The 16,309-nt window shown below is 47.9% G+C and overlaps 1 protein-coding gene across 13 annotated transcripts in view; it reads left to right on the top strand.

Moving 5' to 3' along the window:
* Positions 1-10,085: 10,085 nt before the first annotated feature.
* EMSY (EMSY transcriptional repressor, BRCA2 interacting) overlaps positions 10,086-16,309 on the top strand; it is a 110,466-nt gene continuing 104,242 nt past the window's right edge. For all 13 annotated transcript variants that reach the window (XM_040340015.1, XM_040340012.1, XM_040340008.1 and 10 more), the window contains exon 1: positions 10,086-10,440. In XM_040340015.1, the coding sequence (XP_040195949.1) occupies positions 10,371-10,440 (70 nt within the window). In that variant the 5' untranslated portion in view covers positions 10,086-10,370. The remainder of the gene's footprint in view (positions 10,441-16,309) is intronic.

Below are 16,309 nucleotides of genomic sequence, written 5' to 3'. Positions count from 1 at the left end.
GATAGATGTTCTCCGCATCTTCCGGGTATGGTCTGCGGGACTGGGCGTTCCTATTTGATTGACAGGCTTCCGACCGTCGCATACAGCGCGTCACGAGTTTCCGAAAGTAGCCGAACGTCGGTGCGCAGGCGCCGTATAGAGCCGCACCGACGTTTGGCAACTCGTGACGCGCTGTATGCGACCGTCGGAAGGCTGTCAATCAAATAGGAACGCCCATTCCCGCAGACCATACCCGGAAGCGGCGGAGAAGATCTATCTCTAAAACGGTATGCACCTCTCATTTGACTATGTATAAAACTTGGATTGCTTTCAATAAAGATTCATTCCTGCTTGACCCTCAAAACAGAGGTTTGTCTCGTATTTGGGGGATTATTATTCGTATGGGTTTCTTGTTCGGCTGGTTGGAGTGTTTGGTAGCTGCCTTTGTGTTCGGGAATGGAATGTCCTAAACGACTTTAACCCACTTTCATACTCGTGTCATTACATATATCATAATCAATCAGTTTAGAATTGCATATCATGATGGATACTGCACAGTGGTGGCTGGTGCTCCAAATTTTTTGGGTGGGCGCAAACAAACGAAAAAATAAAAACAAGCAGCCTCACTGTGCCCATAAAACGCAGCTACTGTGCCCATCAAACGCAGCCACTGTGCCCATCAAACGCAGCCACTGTGCCATCAATTGTCGCCATTGTGCCATGCCATCAATTGTCGCCACTGTGCCATCAATTGTCGCCACTGTGCCATGCCATCAATTGTCGCCACTGTGCCATCAATTGTCGCCACTGTGCCATGCCAAATGCAGCCACTGTGCCATGCCATCAAACGCAGCCACTGTGCCATCATTTATCGCCACTGTGCCCATCAATTGTCACCACTGTGCCATGCCATCAAATGCAGCCACTGTGCCATAAATTGTTGCCACTGTGCCCATTAATTGTCACCACTGTGCCATGCCATCAAACGCAGCCACTGTGCCATCAGTTGTTGCCACTGTCCCATCAGTTGTCACCACTGTGCCATCAATTGTCGCCACTGTGCCCATCAATTGTCAACACTGTGCCATGCCAAATGCAGCCACTGTGCCATCAATTGTTACCACTGTCCCATCAATTGTCACCACTGTGCCATCAATTGTTGCCACTGTGCCCATCAATTGTCACCACTGTGCCATGCCAAATGCAGCCACTGTGCCATGCCAAATGCAGCCACTGTGCCATCAATTGTTACCACTGTGCCATCAATTGTCACCACTGTGCCCATCAATTTTTGCCACTGTCTCCTTTAATTTTTGCCACTGTGCCCATCAATTGTCACCACAGTGCCCTGTAAAATGCTGCCAGATTGCCCCCCCCCCCAACCCGGCACTTACCTTTCTGGGGTCAGCCATCCTCCTTCCACAGTCCCTCGATGACACTTCAGCCAATCAGGTTACCGGTAACCAGAACCGGTGAACCTGATTGGCTGAGACGCCTGTCAGTGTTAGTCAGGGAACGCACCCCCCGTGGAAATCGGAAAGCCTATCAGAGCTGCTGGCTCTGATAGGCACTTCCAAAGCCAACCATCTGCCGTTATTCAGATGGCCGGCGCTCATCAGGGGGCCGGTCATCTGAATAGTGGGCGGCAGCAACAATACATAGATTCATGCAATGCATGAATCTATGTATTGTTGATCAGTGGCGGTGCAGGAGAGAGAGGGGGCGGTGCTCCTGCGCCCTCTATGGACACTGATACTGCAGTTCTGGAATGGCAGGAAGGCCCCAGACGATGTTTCTTTGCCCATCTTATTTTTTTTCGGAGTAATACAAATAGGTTAGGTGAAAGTCTGAAGGAAGTTGTGGCTTGAAGATAGTGTCTTATAGCTAGATTCAGAGAGACTTAGGCTGGCGTATCAGTAGATACGCCAGCCTAAGTCAGAATTTCCGTTGGCGCTAATTTAAGCGTATTCTGGTAACCAGATACGCTTAAATTAGGCTCAGATACGAGCGGCGTAAGTGTCTTACACCCTCGTATCCTAAAGTGTAATTTTTAGGCTGACCGCTAGGTGGTGCTTCCATTGCGGTCGGCGTACAATATGTAAATCAGTAGATACGCCTATTCACGAACGTACGCCCGGCCGACGCAGTACAGATACGCTGTTTACGCAACGCATTAGCAGGCCTAAAGTTATTCCATCAAATAGATGGAATAGTAATGTTAAGTATGGCCGCCGTTCCCACGTCGAAATTCGAAAATTTTACGTTGTTTGCGTAAGTCGTTCGTGAATAGGGATTTACGTCGTTTACGTCCACGTCGAAATCAATAGGACCGTGCGGCGGACTTAGCCGCAATGCACACTGGGAAATGTAGGCACACGGCGCATGCGCAGTTCCAAAAAAACGTCAATCACGTCTGGTCAAGCCTAATTATCATAAAACACGCCCCCTCAGCCTAATTTGAATTAGGCGCCCTTACGCCCGCCCGCTTTAGGCTACGCCGCCGTAACTTAGCAGGCAAGTACATTGTGAATCATGTACTTGCCTCGCTAACTTACGGCGGCGTAGCCTAAATGCCATAAGCTATGCCGCCGCAAGTATACGCTCGCCATCCTGAATCTATCTATTAGTACCGAAGTAATATCGTCTTCGTGAAGAAGGTAAAAATTGGATCTGAAAAGAATGCTGGGAGTGAACTAATCCTTTTCTTTTATAATATTCACTGGTCCTGAGGGAGGAGCCAAGGCGGAGCTTGTCATAGGTATGCTGCCATGGATAGGCACCAGGAAAAAGATACTTTTAAGTAGAAAAATAAATAGATAAATAAAAAAAAATGGATTTTAGAAACGGATGAGCTAAGAGGATACAATAGGGAGAAAGTTCAGAAAATGGGTGGAACTCCGCTTTAAAAAAAGTATTTTTAAGCATTATTCCCAGAAAATAAGTCCATGCTTTTCTGACCCAATCAAAATGCTTTTCCCCATGTGGTTTGATGTTGAACATTCTCGGAAATATGCGCAGCGGGGGTAAGATGTCATGGGTTGGGTAGTCTTGCGGTCTGTAAAACATAACCCGTAGATGTCTCATGAAATATAACACAAGTCAGTCTATTAACACGTCATAGTGGAATCCTATTATGCACTGCTAGAACTATTGTTAGACTCGGCTGTATCTATATAAGTTTTATATTGTATACGTTCCCCCTCTTAGAAGAGAAATTCTGCAAACCTTGTCCCCTTTACTGTTAGTCATCACAACTGTTTCCTTTCAAGCCAAGCAGGTGTTTCTGGAGGGGAAACGTACATTTTTGGCAGCGCTCTTTACAGACACAAATGTGATTTGTTCATTTCATTTTGATATCCTGTACGGTTAGATAATGTTTAACAGATGTGGATCCGTTTCTGGTGTTCCGGTTTGATAAGATTATTAGCTGGCAAATCATTGTAATCTGAACCAAGACGGGGCTTTGACTGCAGTATTTTATTTTTTAAATATCATTTAAGATTGAAAGGAAAACTCATAAAATAAATCAGATTAATGTGAATATCCTTATTGGTGTTGGTGGAAGCAGACTTCCAGTCAAAATGATTAAATAATAAATAACCTAAAAAAACAGTAGTAAACTGCAAAAAAAAAAAAAAAAAGCAACACATACTAGCACATTATGGGCCAGATCCACAAAGAACTTACGGCGGCGTATCTATTGATACGCCGCGTAAGTTCTACGATGCGCAGTCGTATGTTTGTTTTGTATCCACAAAACAAGATACGACTGAATGTGGGCTCGATCCGACTGACGTAGGTCTTAGTACGCCGTCGGATCTAAGGTGCATATTTACGCTGGCCGCTAGGTGGCGCTTCCGCGTCGAGTATGCAAATTAGCTAGATACGCCGATCCTCAAACGTACGTCCGCCCGGCGCATATTTTTACGTCGTTTACGTAAGGCTTTTTTCGGCGTAACGTTACCCCTGCCTCTATGAGGCGTACGCAATGTTAAGTATGGACACCGGGACAGCGTCGAATTTCCCGTCGTTTAGGTCTTTTGCGTAAATCGTTCGCGAATAGGGCTTTGCGTAAGTTACATTCACGTCGAAAGCATTGACTATTTGCGAAGTGATTTCGCACATGCGCACTGGGATACCCCACGGACGGCGCATGCGCCGTTCGTTCAAAACGTCAATCACGTCGGGTTCTGAGTCATTAGCATAAAACACGCCCAGCTATTCACAATTTGAATTAGGCGCACTTACGCCGGCACATTTACGCTACGCCGCCGTAACTTAGGACGCAAGTGCTTTGAGAATACAGCTCTTGCCTCTCTAAGTTGCGGTGGCGTAGCGTAAATGAGATGTGCTACGCCCGCCTAGATATGCGCGGAGGTACGTGGATCTGGCTCTATGCTAGACATACCTTAGAACGAGACATGTGCACTGCTGAAAAAAATTGATTGTTTTTGTTTAAAAAAAAAATTCTCTGGTCATCATTTATGATCGCAATTTGTAAATTCGAAAATTCGTAAATTTTAAAATACATAAATAAAAAAATACGTAATTTCGTAAATTAGAAAATTCGTAATTTCGACAATCTGTAAATCTGAAAATAATAAAGAAAATCCTAAAATTTGAAAGAACGAAAATCTGAAAATTCTAAATAATAACAAACTAACTGACAATTACTAAGACATATGCACTGCCGAAAAATGTGTTTGTTTTATTCATTTTTTTTTTTGGGGTCATTCGTTCGCAATTCGTAAATTAAAAAATTTGTAAATTCAAAAATACATAAATTAAATACATAAAAGAAAATCCGAAAATTTGAAAATCCCAAAATTCTAAATAATAACTAACTAACTAATTACTAAGACATGTGCACTGCCCAAAAAATTGTTTGTTTTCGTTTAATTTGTTATGATCACAGGCCCAGATTCTCAAAGGCGTTACGACGGCGCAACACCATTTGCGCCATCGTAAGTCCTAATCTGGCCCCGGGTATCTATGCGACTGATTCTTAGAATCAGTTACGCATAGATACCCATTAGATCTGACAGGCGTAAGGCTCTTACGCTGTCAGATCTTTAATGCAAATTTTTTTCCCGCCGCTAGGTGTCGCCGACGTCGTTTTCCCCATCGCTTATGTAAATTAGCAAATTACGACGATTCCCGAACGTACGTGCGCTCGACGCAGAGAATTTACGACGTTTCCGTAGCCTTTGCGACGCGTAAAGTTGCCCCTGGGTCTATGAGGCGCAGCCAATGTAAGTATGGCCGTCGTTCCCGCGTCGAAATTTAAAAAATCTACGTCGTTTGCGTAAGACGTCCGTGAATGGAGCTGGACGCTATTTACGTTAACGTCTAAGCAAATGACGTCGGTGCGACGTCATTTAGCGCAATGCACGTCGGGTAATTTACCCGACGGAGCATGCGCAGTACGCTCGGCGCGGGAACGCGCCTAATTTAAATGGTGCCCGCCCCATTTGAATTGGGCGGGCTTGCGCCGAGCGCTTTTAAGATACACCGCTGCAAGTTTACAGGTAAGTGTTCTGAGAATCAGACATTAACGCTGTAAACCTGCGGCGGTGTAACGTAAATCACATACGTTACGCTGCCCAGGAGCAACGTAAATGTATGAGAATCTGGGCCACAGCTTGTAAGTTCGAAAATTCGTAAATTAAAAAATGTGTAATTTTGTAAATTTAAAAAACGTAGGGCACTGATCCCAGTATGAGGGTGGAAGGTAGGGTACTGGTCCCAGGATGGGGATGGAAGGTAGGGCACTGATCCCAGTATAGGGATGGAAGGTAGGGCACTGGCCCCAGTATGTGGATGGAAGGTAAGGTACTGGCCCCAGTATGGGGATGGAAGGTAGGGCACTGATCCCAGTATAGGGATGGAAGGTAGGGTACTGGCCCCAGTATGTGGATGGAAGGTAGGGCACTGATTACAGTATAGGGATGGAAGGTAAGGCACTGGCCCCATTATGTGGATGGAAGGTAGGGTACTGGCCCCAGGATGGGGATGGAAGGTAGGGCACTGATTACAGTATAGGGATGGAAGGTAGGTGTACTGGCCCCAGTATAGGGATGGAAGGAAGGGTACTGGCCTCAGTATGGGGATGGAAGGTAGGGCACTGATCCCAGTATAGGGATGGAAGCAGGGCCATCTTTTCCATTGGGCACGCTGGGCAGTTGCCCAGGGGCCCCGCTTGCCTGGGGGGCCCCACCGTCTGCCCAGCAACCCCAGTAAAAAATTGTGGAGGCTGACGGGTTAGAACTGCCCATGCTCAGTTTGCGGAAATCACAGAGAAGATCCGGTCCTCCACGAGTGCGGGAGGTTGCTGATGTAAGGGGGGAGTGAATGAAAAAATGTAAGGGGGCACTGATATAAAGGTTCCCCCTCCTATATTAGTGACCCCCCTTACCTTAGTGTATTTACTCTACGGAAGGTGGTCTCTGGTCACCAGAGTGCCCCCCACATCAGAGTTCCCCTTTACATCAGAGTCTGCAGGATTCCCCCTTACAATGCAAGGGGGAACTCAGTCTGCGGACCCTGATGTAAGTGGGAAAGAGAAAGCAGTGGACTCTGATATAAGGTGGTCTCTGGTCACCAGAGTCCCCCTCCACATCAGAGTTCCCCCCTTAGATCATGATCTGCAGCGTTCCCCTTTACATAAGAGTTCCCTGTCAATGTAAGGGGGAATCCTGCAGACTCTGATGTAAGAGGAAACTCTGTGCTGGCTGGCTTATAGTAACCTGACCTTCATGTCAACGAAGACATTTTTTTTTTTACTTTTGTTTAACTTAAACACATTGCTAATATCACTAGCTATATGTTTATAGTTTAAATACTGACATTTGCATTGTTCGGCACTGAAAACTGTAATTTTAGGTACTTTTTTTGCAGTGGCAGTAAAAAATGTGGTTCTGCCAGTAAATTTTATGATTTTTGTCAGTAAATTCTTGTGCGTGATTGTGTAGACAGGGCCCCAGTGCACTGTATTGCCCGGGGGCCTATAATGCTCTTAAGATGACACTGGATGGAAGGTAGGGTACTGGCCCCAGTATGTAGATGGAAGGTACGGTACTGGCCCCAGTTAGACAATGTGGTTCGTTTCATACGAATCGAAAATTCGTACGAATTTCTGAAAATTCGTACATTCGGAAGCATCTGAAATTCGAATTGCTATGCTTCCAAACTTTACGAAATAAAAAAATTTGTTGACGAATTTCGGATCCGAATTTCTTAAAGAACAGGTCGAATGTTCGTGAACTTTTCGTAACAATTATGGACATTCGTTTTGATGAATAAGCAAACCCAGGAAGCCAGCACAGCACAGGGATGGTGGGAGCCCCTCATAATGAGCACAGCAGGGGTACAGCCCCAGGAGGAAGTCAGCACAGCACAGGGATGGTGGGAGCCCCTCATAATGAGGGGATGACTGCCATATTGAGAAAGGCATTTTTTGCTTTTTAAATTCATCATAACAAATGTTGTACTGGCCCCAGTATGGGGATAGAAGGTAGGGTACTGGTCCCAGTATAGGGATGGAAGTCAGGGCACTGGCCCCAGTATGGGGATGGAAGGTAGGGTACTGGTCCCAGTATAGGGATGGAAGGTAGGGCACTGGCCCCAGTATGAGGATGGAAGGTAGGGTACTGGCCCCATTATGGGGATGGAAGGTTGGGCACTGATTCCAGTATGTGGATGGAAGGTAGGGCACTGGCCCCAGTATGAGGGTGGAAGGTAGGGCACTGGTCCCAGTATAGGGATGGAAGGTAGGGCACTGGTCCCAGTATAGGGATGGAAGGTAGGGCACTGGCCCCAGTATAGGGATGTAAGATAGGGTACTGGCCCCAGTATGGGGATGGAAGGTTGGGCACTGATTCCAGTATGTGGATGGAAGGTAGAGCACTGGCCCCAGTATGAGGGTGGAAGGTAGGGCACTGGTTCCAGTATAGGGTTGGAAGGTAGGGCACTGGTCCCAGTATAGGGATGGAAGGTAGGGCACTGGCCCCAGTATAGGGATGTAAGATAGGGTACTGGCCCCAGTATAGGGATGTAAGATAGGGTACTGGCCCCAGTATAGGGATGGAAGGTAGGGTACTGGCCCCAGTAAAGGAATGGAAGGATGGGCACTGGCTCCAGTATAGGGATGGAAGGAAGGGCACTGGCCCCAGTATAGGGATGGAAGGAAGGGCACTGGCCCCAGTATAGGGATGGAAGGATGGGCACTGGCTCCAGTATAGGGATGGAAGGTAGGGCACTGGCCCCAGTATAGGGATGGAAGGAAGGGCACTGGCCCCAGTATGAGGACTTTGTTTTATTTATAATAGACATGTATTATTGGAATGTATTGGGGTGTATGTGGACAGATCATAGCTGACATCCATCATCGTCACCTCCTACATAACGGACACAGTATACTCAGGTATAAGAAAAAGATATAGTGGAGTACCAAGCTACATGAGATAATAGAAGTCAGATTATACACAGCAGAAACTTACCGCCATGTACCCAATAAAGAAACCATACCTCCCAACCGTCCCGGATATTGAGGGGCTGTCCCTGATTTGGAGCAATGTCCCTCATTTGTCCCTCATTTTGGTCTGATCTATATAGTTTTTATATAAAATGTACTATTTATCTTTCAGAAAGTTTTCCCCTGCACTAAACCTTTCATCAAATTTCTAAATTGTTGCATTTGTAAATTTCAAAAGCCAATACAAAGGAATAGAAGTGGTAAAAAAAAAGACACGTGTGGGTCTATCTAATCTTTATTTTTTTTTTCTTTATAATTCTCCTTTAAAGCGGAGGTTAACCCTCAAACTGAACTTCCTAGCTATGCTATCTGCAGCCTTAATAAAGGCTTGTAGCGTTGTCTTTTTTTAAATCTGTACACTTAGCTGTCTTCAGCCTCACTTCGGGGTCTTCTTCCTTGCGGGAAATGGGCGTGTCGCTCCTTTTCCCCGACGGGGAGCTCTGCGCAATGTCTCCTGGGAGTGAGTGTTGATCCTCCCAGGAGACACGCTGTGCGCGTCATGCCTTCCCAAAATAGACGACGTGAGACTCGGCTGTTTACGGCGCTACAAGGCGCCTGCCGTGTAGAGCTGACTGCGCAGGCGCCGTAAAAAGCCGAGTCCCACTGTGTGTATTTTCGGAAGGCGTGACGCGCTTTAGCAGCACGTCAATCATCTTTGACTTGTCTTAGGAATGCCTACTCCCCGGGGCAGAGAGAACCCGGAAGCCGGGTGAAAACTACGATAATACGGTAAGTACAGCATAAACCCCAGGATACTGCAGATGTCAGCAGTATGCTGGACCTAATGGTATTTATAGATTTTTTAGGGTAAACCCCCGCTTTAAAGTGGATGTCCGGCCCAAAAAAAATATTAAAAGCCAGCAGCTACAAATACTGCAGCTGCTGACTTTTAATATTAGTCACTCTGCTGCCCCCCCGCCATCCACTGTGAGGGAACCAGGAAGTGAAGCGCTCCGGCTTCACTGCCTGGTTCCCTACGGCGAATGCGCGAGTCGCGCTGCGCCCGCCGATTGGCTCCCGCTGTGTGCTGGGAGCCGAGTGTTCCCAGCACACACCGGGGGGGCGACGGGGTGTGATGCAATGCCGTCTTTTGCCCGTGAATGCTGGGCCGGAAGTGGGTGCAAATACCTGTCTTTAGACAGGTATCTGCACCCCCCTCCCCCCTGAAAGGTGTCAAATGTGACACCGGAGGGGGGGGGGGGGGGGGTTCCAATCAGCGCGAGTTCCACTTTAGGGTGGAGCTCCGCTTTAAGGAATTGTGTTCTATGGCTACATGCTTTTGCCAATAGGTGTCCCTCATTCCCATCTCAAAAGTTTGTGAGGTATGAAGGAAGTATAATAATAATTATATTATCATTAATAATTCTAATTGATGAAAGTCTACCTAACTATCCCGTAACGCAACCGCCGAGTCCTCCTGCGTTGCAGTACCACCTAGAGGGCGATATAACGTTCCCTCACAATGTCCCTCGCCGGCCTCCGTCCTTGAGTCTCAACGCTCCGTCCCCGCCCACTTCAGTTCTCTATTTGCCCCAATCAGGTTTAGAGAACGGCTTTTCCGGCGAGACCCGCGCATGCGCAATGTCACCGGCGCGCCATCTTGACAGAGGGAGCCGCAATCAAACCCGCTGGATCTGTGCTGGCAAGAGACTTCTCCCTCAGTGGGGCGGGGAGGCTTTCATCGCTGTCCGCCGCGAGTGTCTCAGCAGGACTCTCCGGGTGTCCCGCCATTGGTCCGCCCCTGTCAGGGCGGGGTGTGGTCTCCCGCTGTCACAAGGGTCCCCCTCAGTACAGTGACAGGGGCTGCTGGGAGTGATGCCTTCCAGGCCTGAGTGACCGCAGAGGACGCCGGGACAGGATGCCTGTGGTGTGGCCCACCCTGCTGGACTTCAGCCGGGATGAGTGTAAGAGGATCCTCCGCAAGCTGGGTAACTATTCCCTCCATTCTTCTCACTTCTATGCCCTACTCACTGCGCGTGCGCGGCCGGTCTGTGTATAAAATGATGGAGGGCACGCCCCCCTTGGAGTGACGTCCGCGCGCTGCCTGGCTGATTGTAAACACTGGAAGTGTGTGCGGGGCTCCGCCGGCAGGTGGCGCTGTGCGCTCTTCTCTTCTGTGAATACAAGTCATTGCAGGGAGGGAATCAAAGAGAACCTGTCAGTGGAGCAATAACCAAGGAGGTCAGTCCTGGAGCAGGAAAGCGAAGGTCTGCTGGGGTCGTACTGCACTTTTATCAATTGAGTAGCACATGGCTTCATTTCTATTTATAGTACACAAAGTCATCGGCTTCATAAATGTGGTTTGTGATTCAGTACACTAAAGCAGTCATTAGAAGTGTGAAAAGTCACAAAGCACCCCGGTCTGTAATGTAAATGATAGAGATTGATGGGAAACCTGAGCCTGGGGCAATGTACACAATCAGCTTAATGACATTACCTTCCCATTAGAGTTCCCCTTTATGTTGGAGGACTCCCCCCCCCCCCCCCTCCCCCTCCCATTACGTCGTAGGATCCCACCCCCTTTTACACCGTAGGATTTGACTTATTTTTACGTTTTTTTTTAATATATATATATATATATATATATATATATATATATATATATATATATATATATATATATATATATATATATATATATATTTCTCTCCTCCTCCTCCCCCCCCCCCCCATCTGCCCTTTGCGGGACTCCCCCTTCAGGTTATGCCACGGGACTCTCCCCCTCCCCCCTTTTCTTACATACACTTTTACCCCTCGTTCTTTTTGCTGCTTTTTCCTTTTACAGTTTTAGGACGCCCCCTCTTTAAAGCGCTGGACACCCTGTCCTTATACATCATGACTCCCCCCTCCCATTGTGCCGTGGAACTCCCAACCCTCCCCTTTATGCCGCTTGACCCTTTGCCACCTTTACCCCCTTCTCTTTTCACCGCTGGACACCCCCCCTCATTTTTACATCGTATGACCCCCCTCCTCCTTTTACGCCACTGGACACTAGGGCTGCACGATTCTGGTCAAAATGAGAATCACGATTCTTTTGCTTAGACAAAAAATCACGATTCTCTCACCATTCTCAAAAATGTAATGCCAGAACCCCCCCCCCCCCCCCCCCCAAAAAAAAAATTAATTAATAAATAAACCTGTGATTTATCTGAAAATATGAATATATAAAAAAAGAGACCAGTGATATGTCTATAATCTTAAAGATCATATAACTGCAATGAAAAAAGCAGAATCAAACTTTGATTCAGATTTTTTTCATAGGAGTTATATGATCTTTAACATTATAGACATATCACTGGTCTCTTTTTTTATACATCCGAAGCAGTACCGCCAGCAACCATTGGGTGGCGCATGGATACACACAGTTGTACAGAACTGTGAGAAGGTTTAATACATCAGGAGCAGTACCGCCGGCAACCGCTGGGTGGCGCATGGATACAAACTACTGTTGTGAGAGAAGCTCGGGCATCTATCCAGCGGCGCAGGCTGCTGACGTCGGTTTCAAAATCGGCGGCATTTGCGTTCCACGCTGGTTACGTGGAACCAGCGGTGAACACAGAAGAATCGCGGGTCATCCCACGGGGAGATCGCAGGCGGGGAGAATCGAGATTGCGATTCTCTCCACGATTAATCGTGCAGCTCTACTGGACACCCCCATCTTTTTACATCATGTCTCCCCCCTCCTCCTTTTACGCTGCTGGACCCCCCCTCTCCTTTCACATACCCCTTCCCCATTTTCATTTTGCTGCTGTACTTTTACGCCATGGGACGACGACTCTTTCTCCCCTGTCTTTATGTTGCTGGACACCCCCTCCTTTTACATTGTGTGACTCCCCCCTCCTATTATGCCACGGTACTTCCACCCCCTCCTTTTATATACTCCACCCCCTCTTTTTTTTTTTTTTGCTGCTGGACTCCCCCACCTTTCATGTGTCTCCCCTCCTCCTTTTACACTGCTGGACTCCTCCCCCCCCCTCCTTTCACATACCCCCTTCCCCCATTTTCTTTTTGCTGCTGTACTTTTACGCCATAGGACGATAACTCCCGCCCCCCCCTCTTTATGTTGCTGCTGGACACCCCTCCCCCCCCCCCCCAGTGGTATGCTTGAGGCCTCCAGTGATATTTAAAAAGGGTTGTAACGGTACAATTTTTTTATTTATTTTTTTCCCTAAATGGCTTCCTTTACCTTGGTGTAGGGCAGGGATCCTCAAACTATGGCCCTCCAGCTGTTGCGGAACTACACATCCCATGAGGCATTGTAACACACTGACATTCACAGACATGACTAGGCATGATGGGAATTGTAGTTCCTGAACAACTGGAGGGCCGTAGTTTGAAGACCCATGGTGTAGGGCATGCAATAGTAGGAGGAGTCTGCGCTGTGTTTACACTAGTGACAAACAATATTATATTTTATGGACGAGGAAATGGTGATAGTGGAGGGAGGGGGGTGAATGATGGAATGAAAGAAATAAACGTGTGTAAATGCAGCAACAATATCTTACACAGGGGTGAGACTCATCCTATTTGGACCAAGTGATAAACCACAAAAGGGGAATAGGTCAGTGCCCCCCTCCCCCAATCAAGGCACCCTGCACTCACAGTACAGACTACATCAATCAGGACTATTCAAAACTGGGAAAAAGCAAAAAAGAACCCATCACTTCATTTGTCCAAACAAAAGAGATTAGTTAAAAAAAAATTTAATAAAAAAAGGGGGGGGGGGACATTAAAGGGGTTGTAAAGATAAAACATTTTTTTCCTAAATAGCTTCCTTTACCTTAGTGCAGTCCTCCTTCACTTACCTCATCCTTCCATTTTGCTTTTAAATGTCCTTATTTCTTCTGAGAAATCCTCACTTCCTGTTCTTCTGTCTGTAACTACACACAGTAATGCGAGGCTTTCTCCCTGGTGTGGAGTGTCGTGCTCACCCCCTCCCTTGGACTACTGGAGAGTCAGAACGCTCTCTACATTGCAGATAAAGGAGCTGTGTGTTAGTGGGCGTTCTAACTCTCCTATAGTCCAAGGGAGGGGGCGAGCACGACACTCCACACCAGGGAGAAAGCCTTGCATTCCTGTGTGTAGTTACAGACAGAAGAACAGGAAGTGAGGATTTCTCAGAAGAAAAAAGGACATTTAAAAGCAAAATGGAAGGATGAGGTAAGTGAAGGAGGACTGCACTAAGGTAAAGGAAGCTATTTAGAAAAAACAATTGTACCTTTACAACCCCTTTATGTGACGGTATCGGTATGATATCCCCGTCAACGTTCCCTTCTTCCCATAACGAAAATCACCCCAATATTCCACGAGGAGGGATATCCCTGGAATCGCCCAGAAAGCCACACATGAGACCAGCTTACTGCTTGAACAACACAGACTTTAATGTTATAACACACAGCTTATATGTCATTTCCAAAACTGTTACAATGACAAATCTCCGCCCCCCTCACACTGGGGCTTCCATACAGATTATAGGTAGACACGACGGGGGCCGATGCTGAAACACATTTTCTTTAGACAATGACATCAATGACGCTGAGCACTAGCTGTACTGAATACATCAACCAGACCGCTCGACCCCGCATATAGAGACATAATTACCACAATGAAGCAATCAGAATAATTAACACAAGCCACTTAAACCCAGCTCTCCTTCACACAACACAATAGATCAATTAACCTTTAGAAATAGTGAGGGGACATTAGCACATCAATAACCTGGCTAGCAGGGAGCAGTAAACTGAGACATATAGGCAAATGTATCACAATGGCCCCCCTTTTGCTCCCTGCTCCGGCAAACCCGGTTGGACCTTCCCTGGTCCAGTAGGGTTGACGGGTTCAGAGCTATTAGTCAGAGGTTAACTCCGTTTGGCATGACTGACCTCCCTTGGCAACTGCTTCAGACTCAGGTATGTCACCGGGTCGTCAGATCACACGCCGGTCAGTCCCCAAGTCTTTGTGCGATCTGCAAAGTCACCAGAAGTCAGTGTGAAGACAGCGAATGGGTCTGTGCGCCGCCGTCTAGGTGTCCCGCTATGGGAGGGGGCAGGTTATGGCTCTGAAGTGACAATCCCAGGAGATTCATAAAAAGAAAAAGTTATATTTGTTGAAATGCTGTAGCACTGGTGCTCAGAGTCCGGGGGGGGGGGGGAGGGGAATCAGAGCCCCATAAGGTCAGCCACCCCCTGCTCCCTCCGCAGCCGCCGGTTCTCCTCTTGGAGCTTCTCCAGCTCCATCTCCAGTTCATGCTGCTGTGACCTCAGGTGGTTGTTCTCCTCCTCCCTGCGGCTTATGCACTCCTCCAGCTCTATGTACTCACGGATCAGCTCCTGCTTGCTCATGTCCTGCAGGCTCTCCACGTGGTCCTTCATCATCAGGAACTGGGTGGTGGTGTAAGGGGCCACCGGTGGGCCCTTGGCGAACATCTCGGCACGCATCTGGGACGCCCGCTGCGACTCCCTCTCCTCCAGTCGCTTCTTCTCCTCCCAGGTCAGCTTGTTATACGGCTTCCAGGACCTCTTCTTCTTGAAGGGTGGCCGGCGGTGCCTCTTTCTGCCCAGCTCCCTCCAGGGCCCCTCCGGCTCAGGGCTGTCGCCCATGACCAGCTGACAATGGTGTTCCCTGTTGTCCGTAATAACAGATTGTACCATGAGGGCTTCGTAAGGGGTGCCCAATGGTTCTTCCTGACCCAGCTCCTTTGGATCCCAAGCCGAGTCTACACAATGGGCTGCTGCTGGTGGGCGGTACCCAGGTTGAGACCAATTTGACCTGGTGTTGTCATTCATGGGGCAATTCTGCTTGAAGTGACCCAGCTGTTTGCACCGGAAGCAGCGTTGTTCGTTGCCCTCCTGGCGATGATAGCGAGGGCTAGATGTCACCGGTCTGTTAGGAGGTTGGTATCTAGCGGTTGGTGGGTGTGAGGGCACCGTTTGTGGTGGAGGTTGTTCCTGTGGTGTGACCTGGTTCGTCTTGCGAGTATCTGCATATTCATCCGCCAACTTCGCGGCATCTGGTAGAGTCATGGGCCTGCGATCTCTCACCCAATCCTTGACGTCCGTCTGGATGTGATTGTAAAATTGCTCCAGGAGCATTAGTTGCAAAATGTCCTCTGCGGTGGTGGCCTGGCTGCTGTTAGCCCAGTTAGAGGCCGACCGGGACAACTGGCATGCCCATTCCGCATAAGAGTCTTTCGTGGTTTTGCGTGAGTCCCTGAACTTCTGTCGGTGGGACTCTGGGGTTACTGCATAACGAGCCAGGAGCACTTCTTTAACCCGGGCGTAGCTATGGATATCCTGATCTGGCACGGTCCGGAAAGCATCAGAAGCTTTGCCTGACAGTTTGCCTGACCATATTGAAACCCAGTCTCCTCTAGCTATTCGGTGCAGGTTACATTGTCGCTCAAAATCCGCCAGGAAGTTATCAATCTCACAGTCCTTTTCATCAAAAGCTTTAAAAGCGCTAAACGGAATCTTCCTTGCGTCTGCTGTGCTGTACTCACTGTTCGTAGAAGGTGCGGCTGCTTGTTGGACTGCTGCCAGTTTTAACTGTAGCTCTGCGTCCCTTATTTCTTTAGCCTCCTGTAGCTCTGCGTCCCTTATTTGTTTATCCTTCTGTAGTTCTGCGTCCCTTATTTCTTTATCCTCCTGTAGCTCTGCGTCTCTTATTTGTTTATCCTTCTGTAGTTCTGCGTTTGCTAACATGTCCATCACTTTCAGTACCACATCTGGCGTTGGGTTCGGGCCGAACCACGCTAGCTTCTCTCTCATTAGCTTGTTGGTTGGTGACTCTTCCTGAATC

Source organism: Rana temporaria, chromosome 2, assembly GCF_905171775.1.
Source record: "Rana temporaria chromosome 2, aRanTem1.1, whole genome shotgun sequence".
Classification (NCBI taxonomy): Eukaryota; Metazoa; Chordata; class Amphibia; order Anura; family Ranidae; genus Rana; species Rana temporaria.
This window is presented reverse-complemented; position numbering and strand designations above follow the sequence as displayed.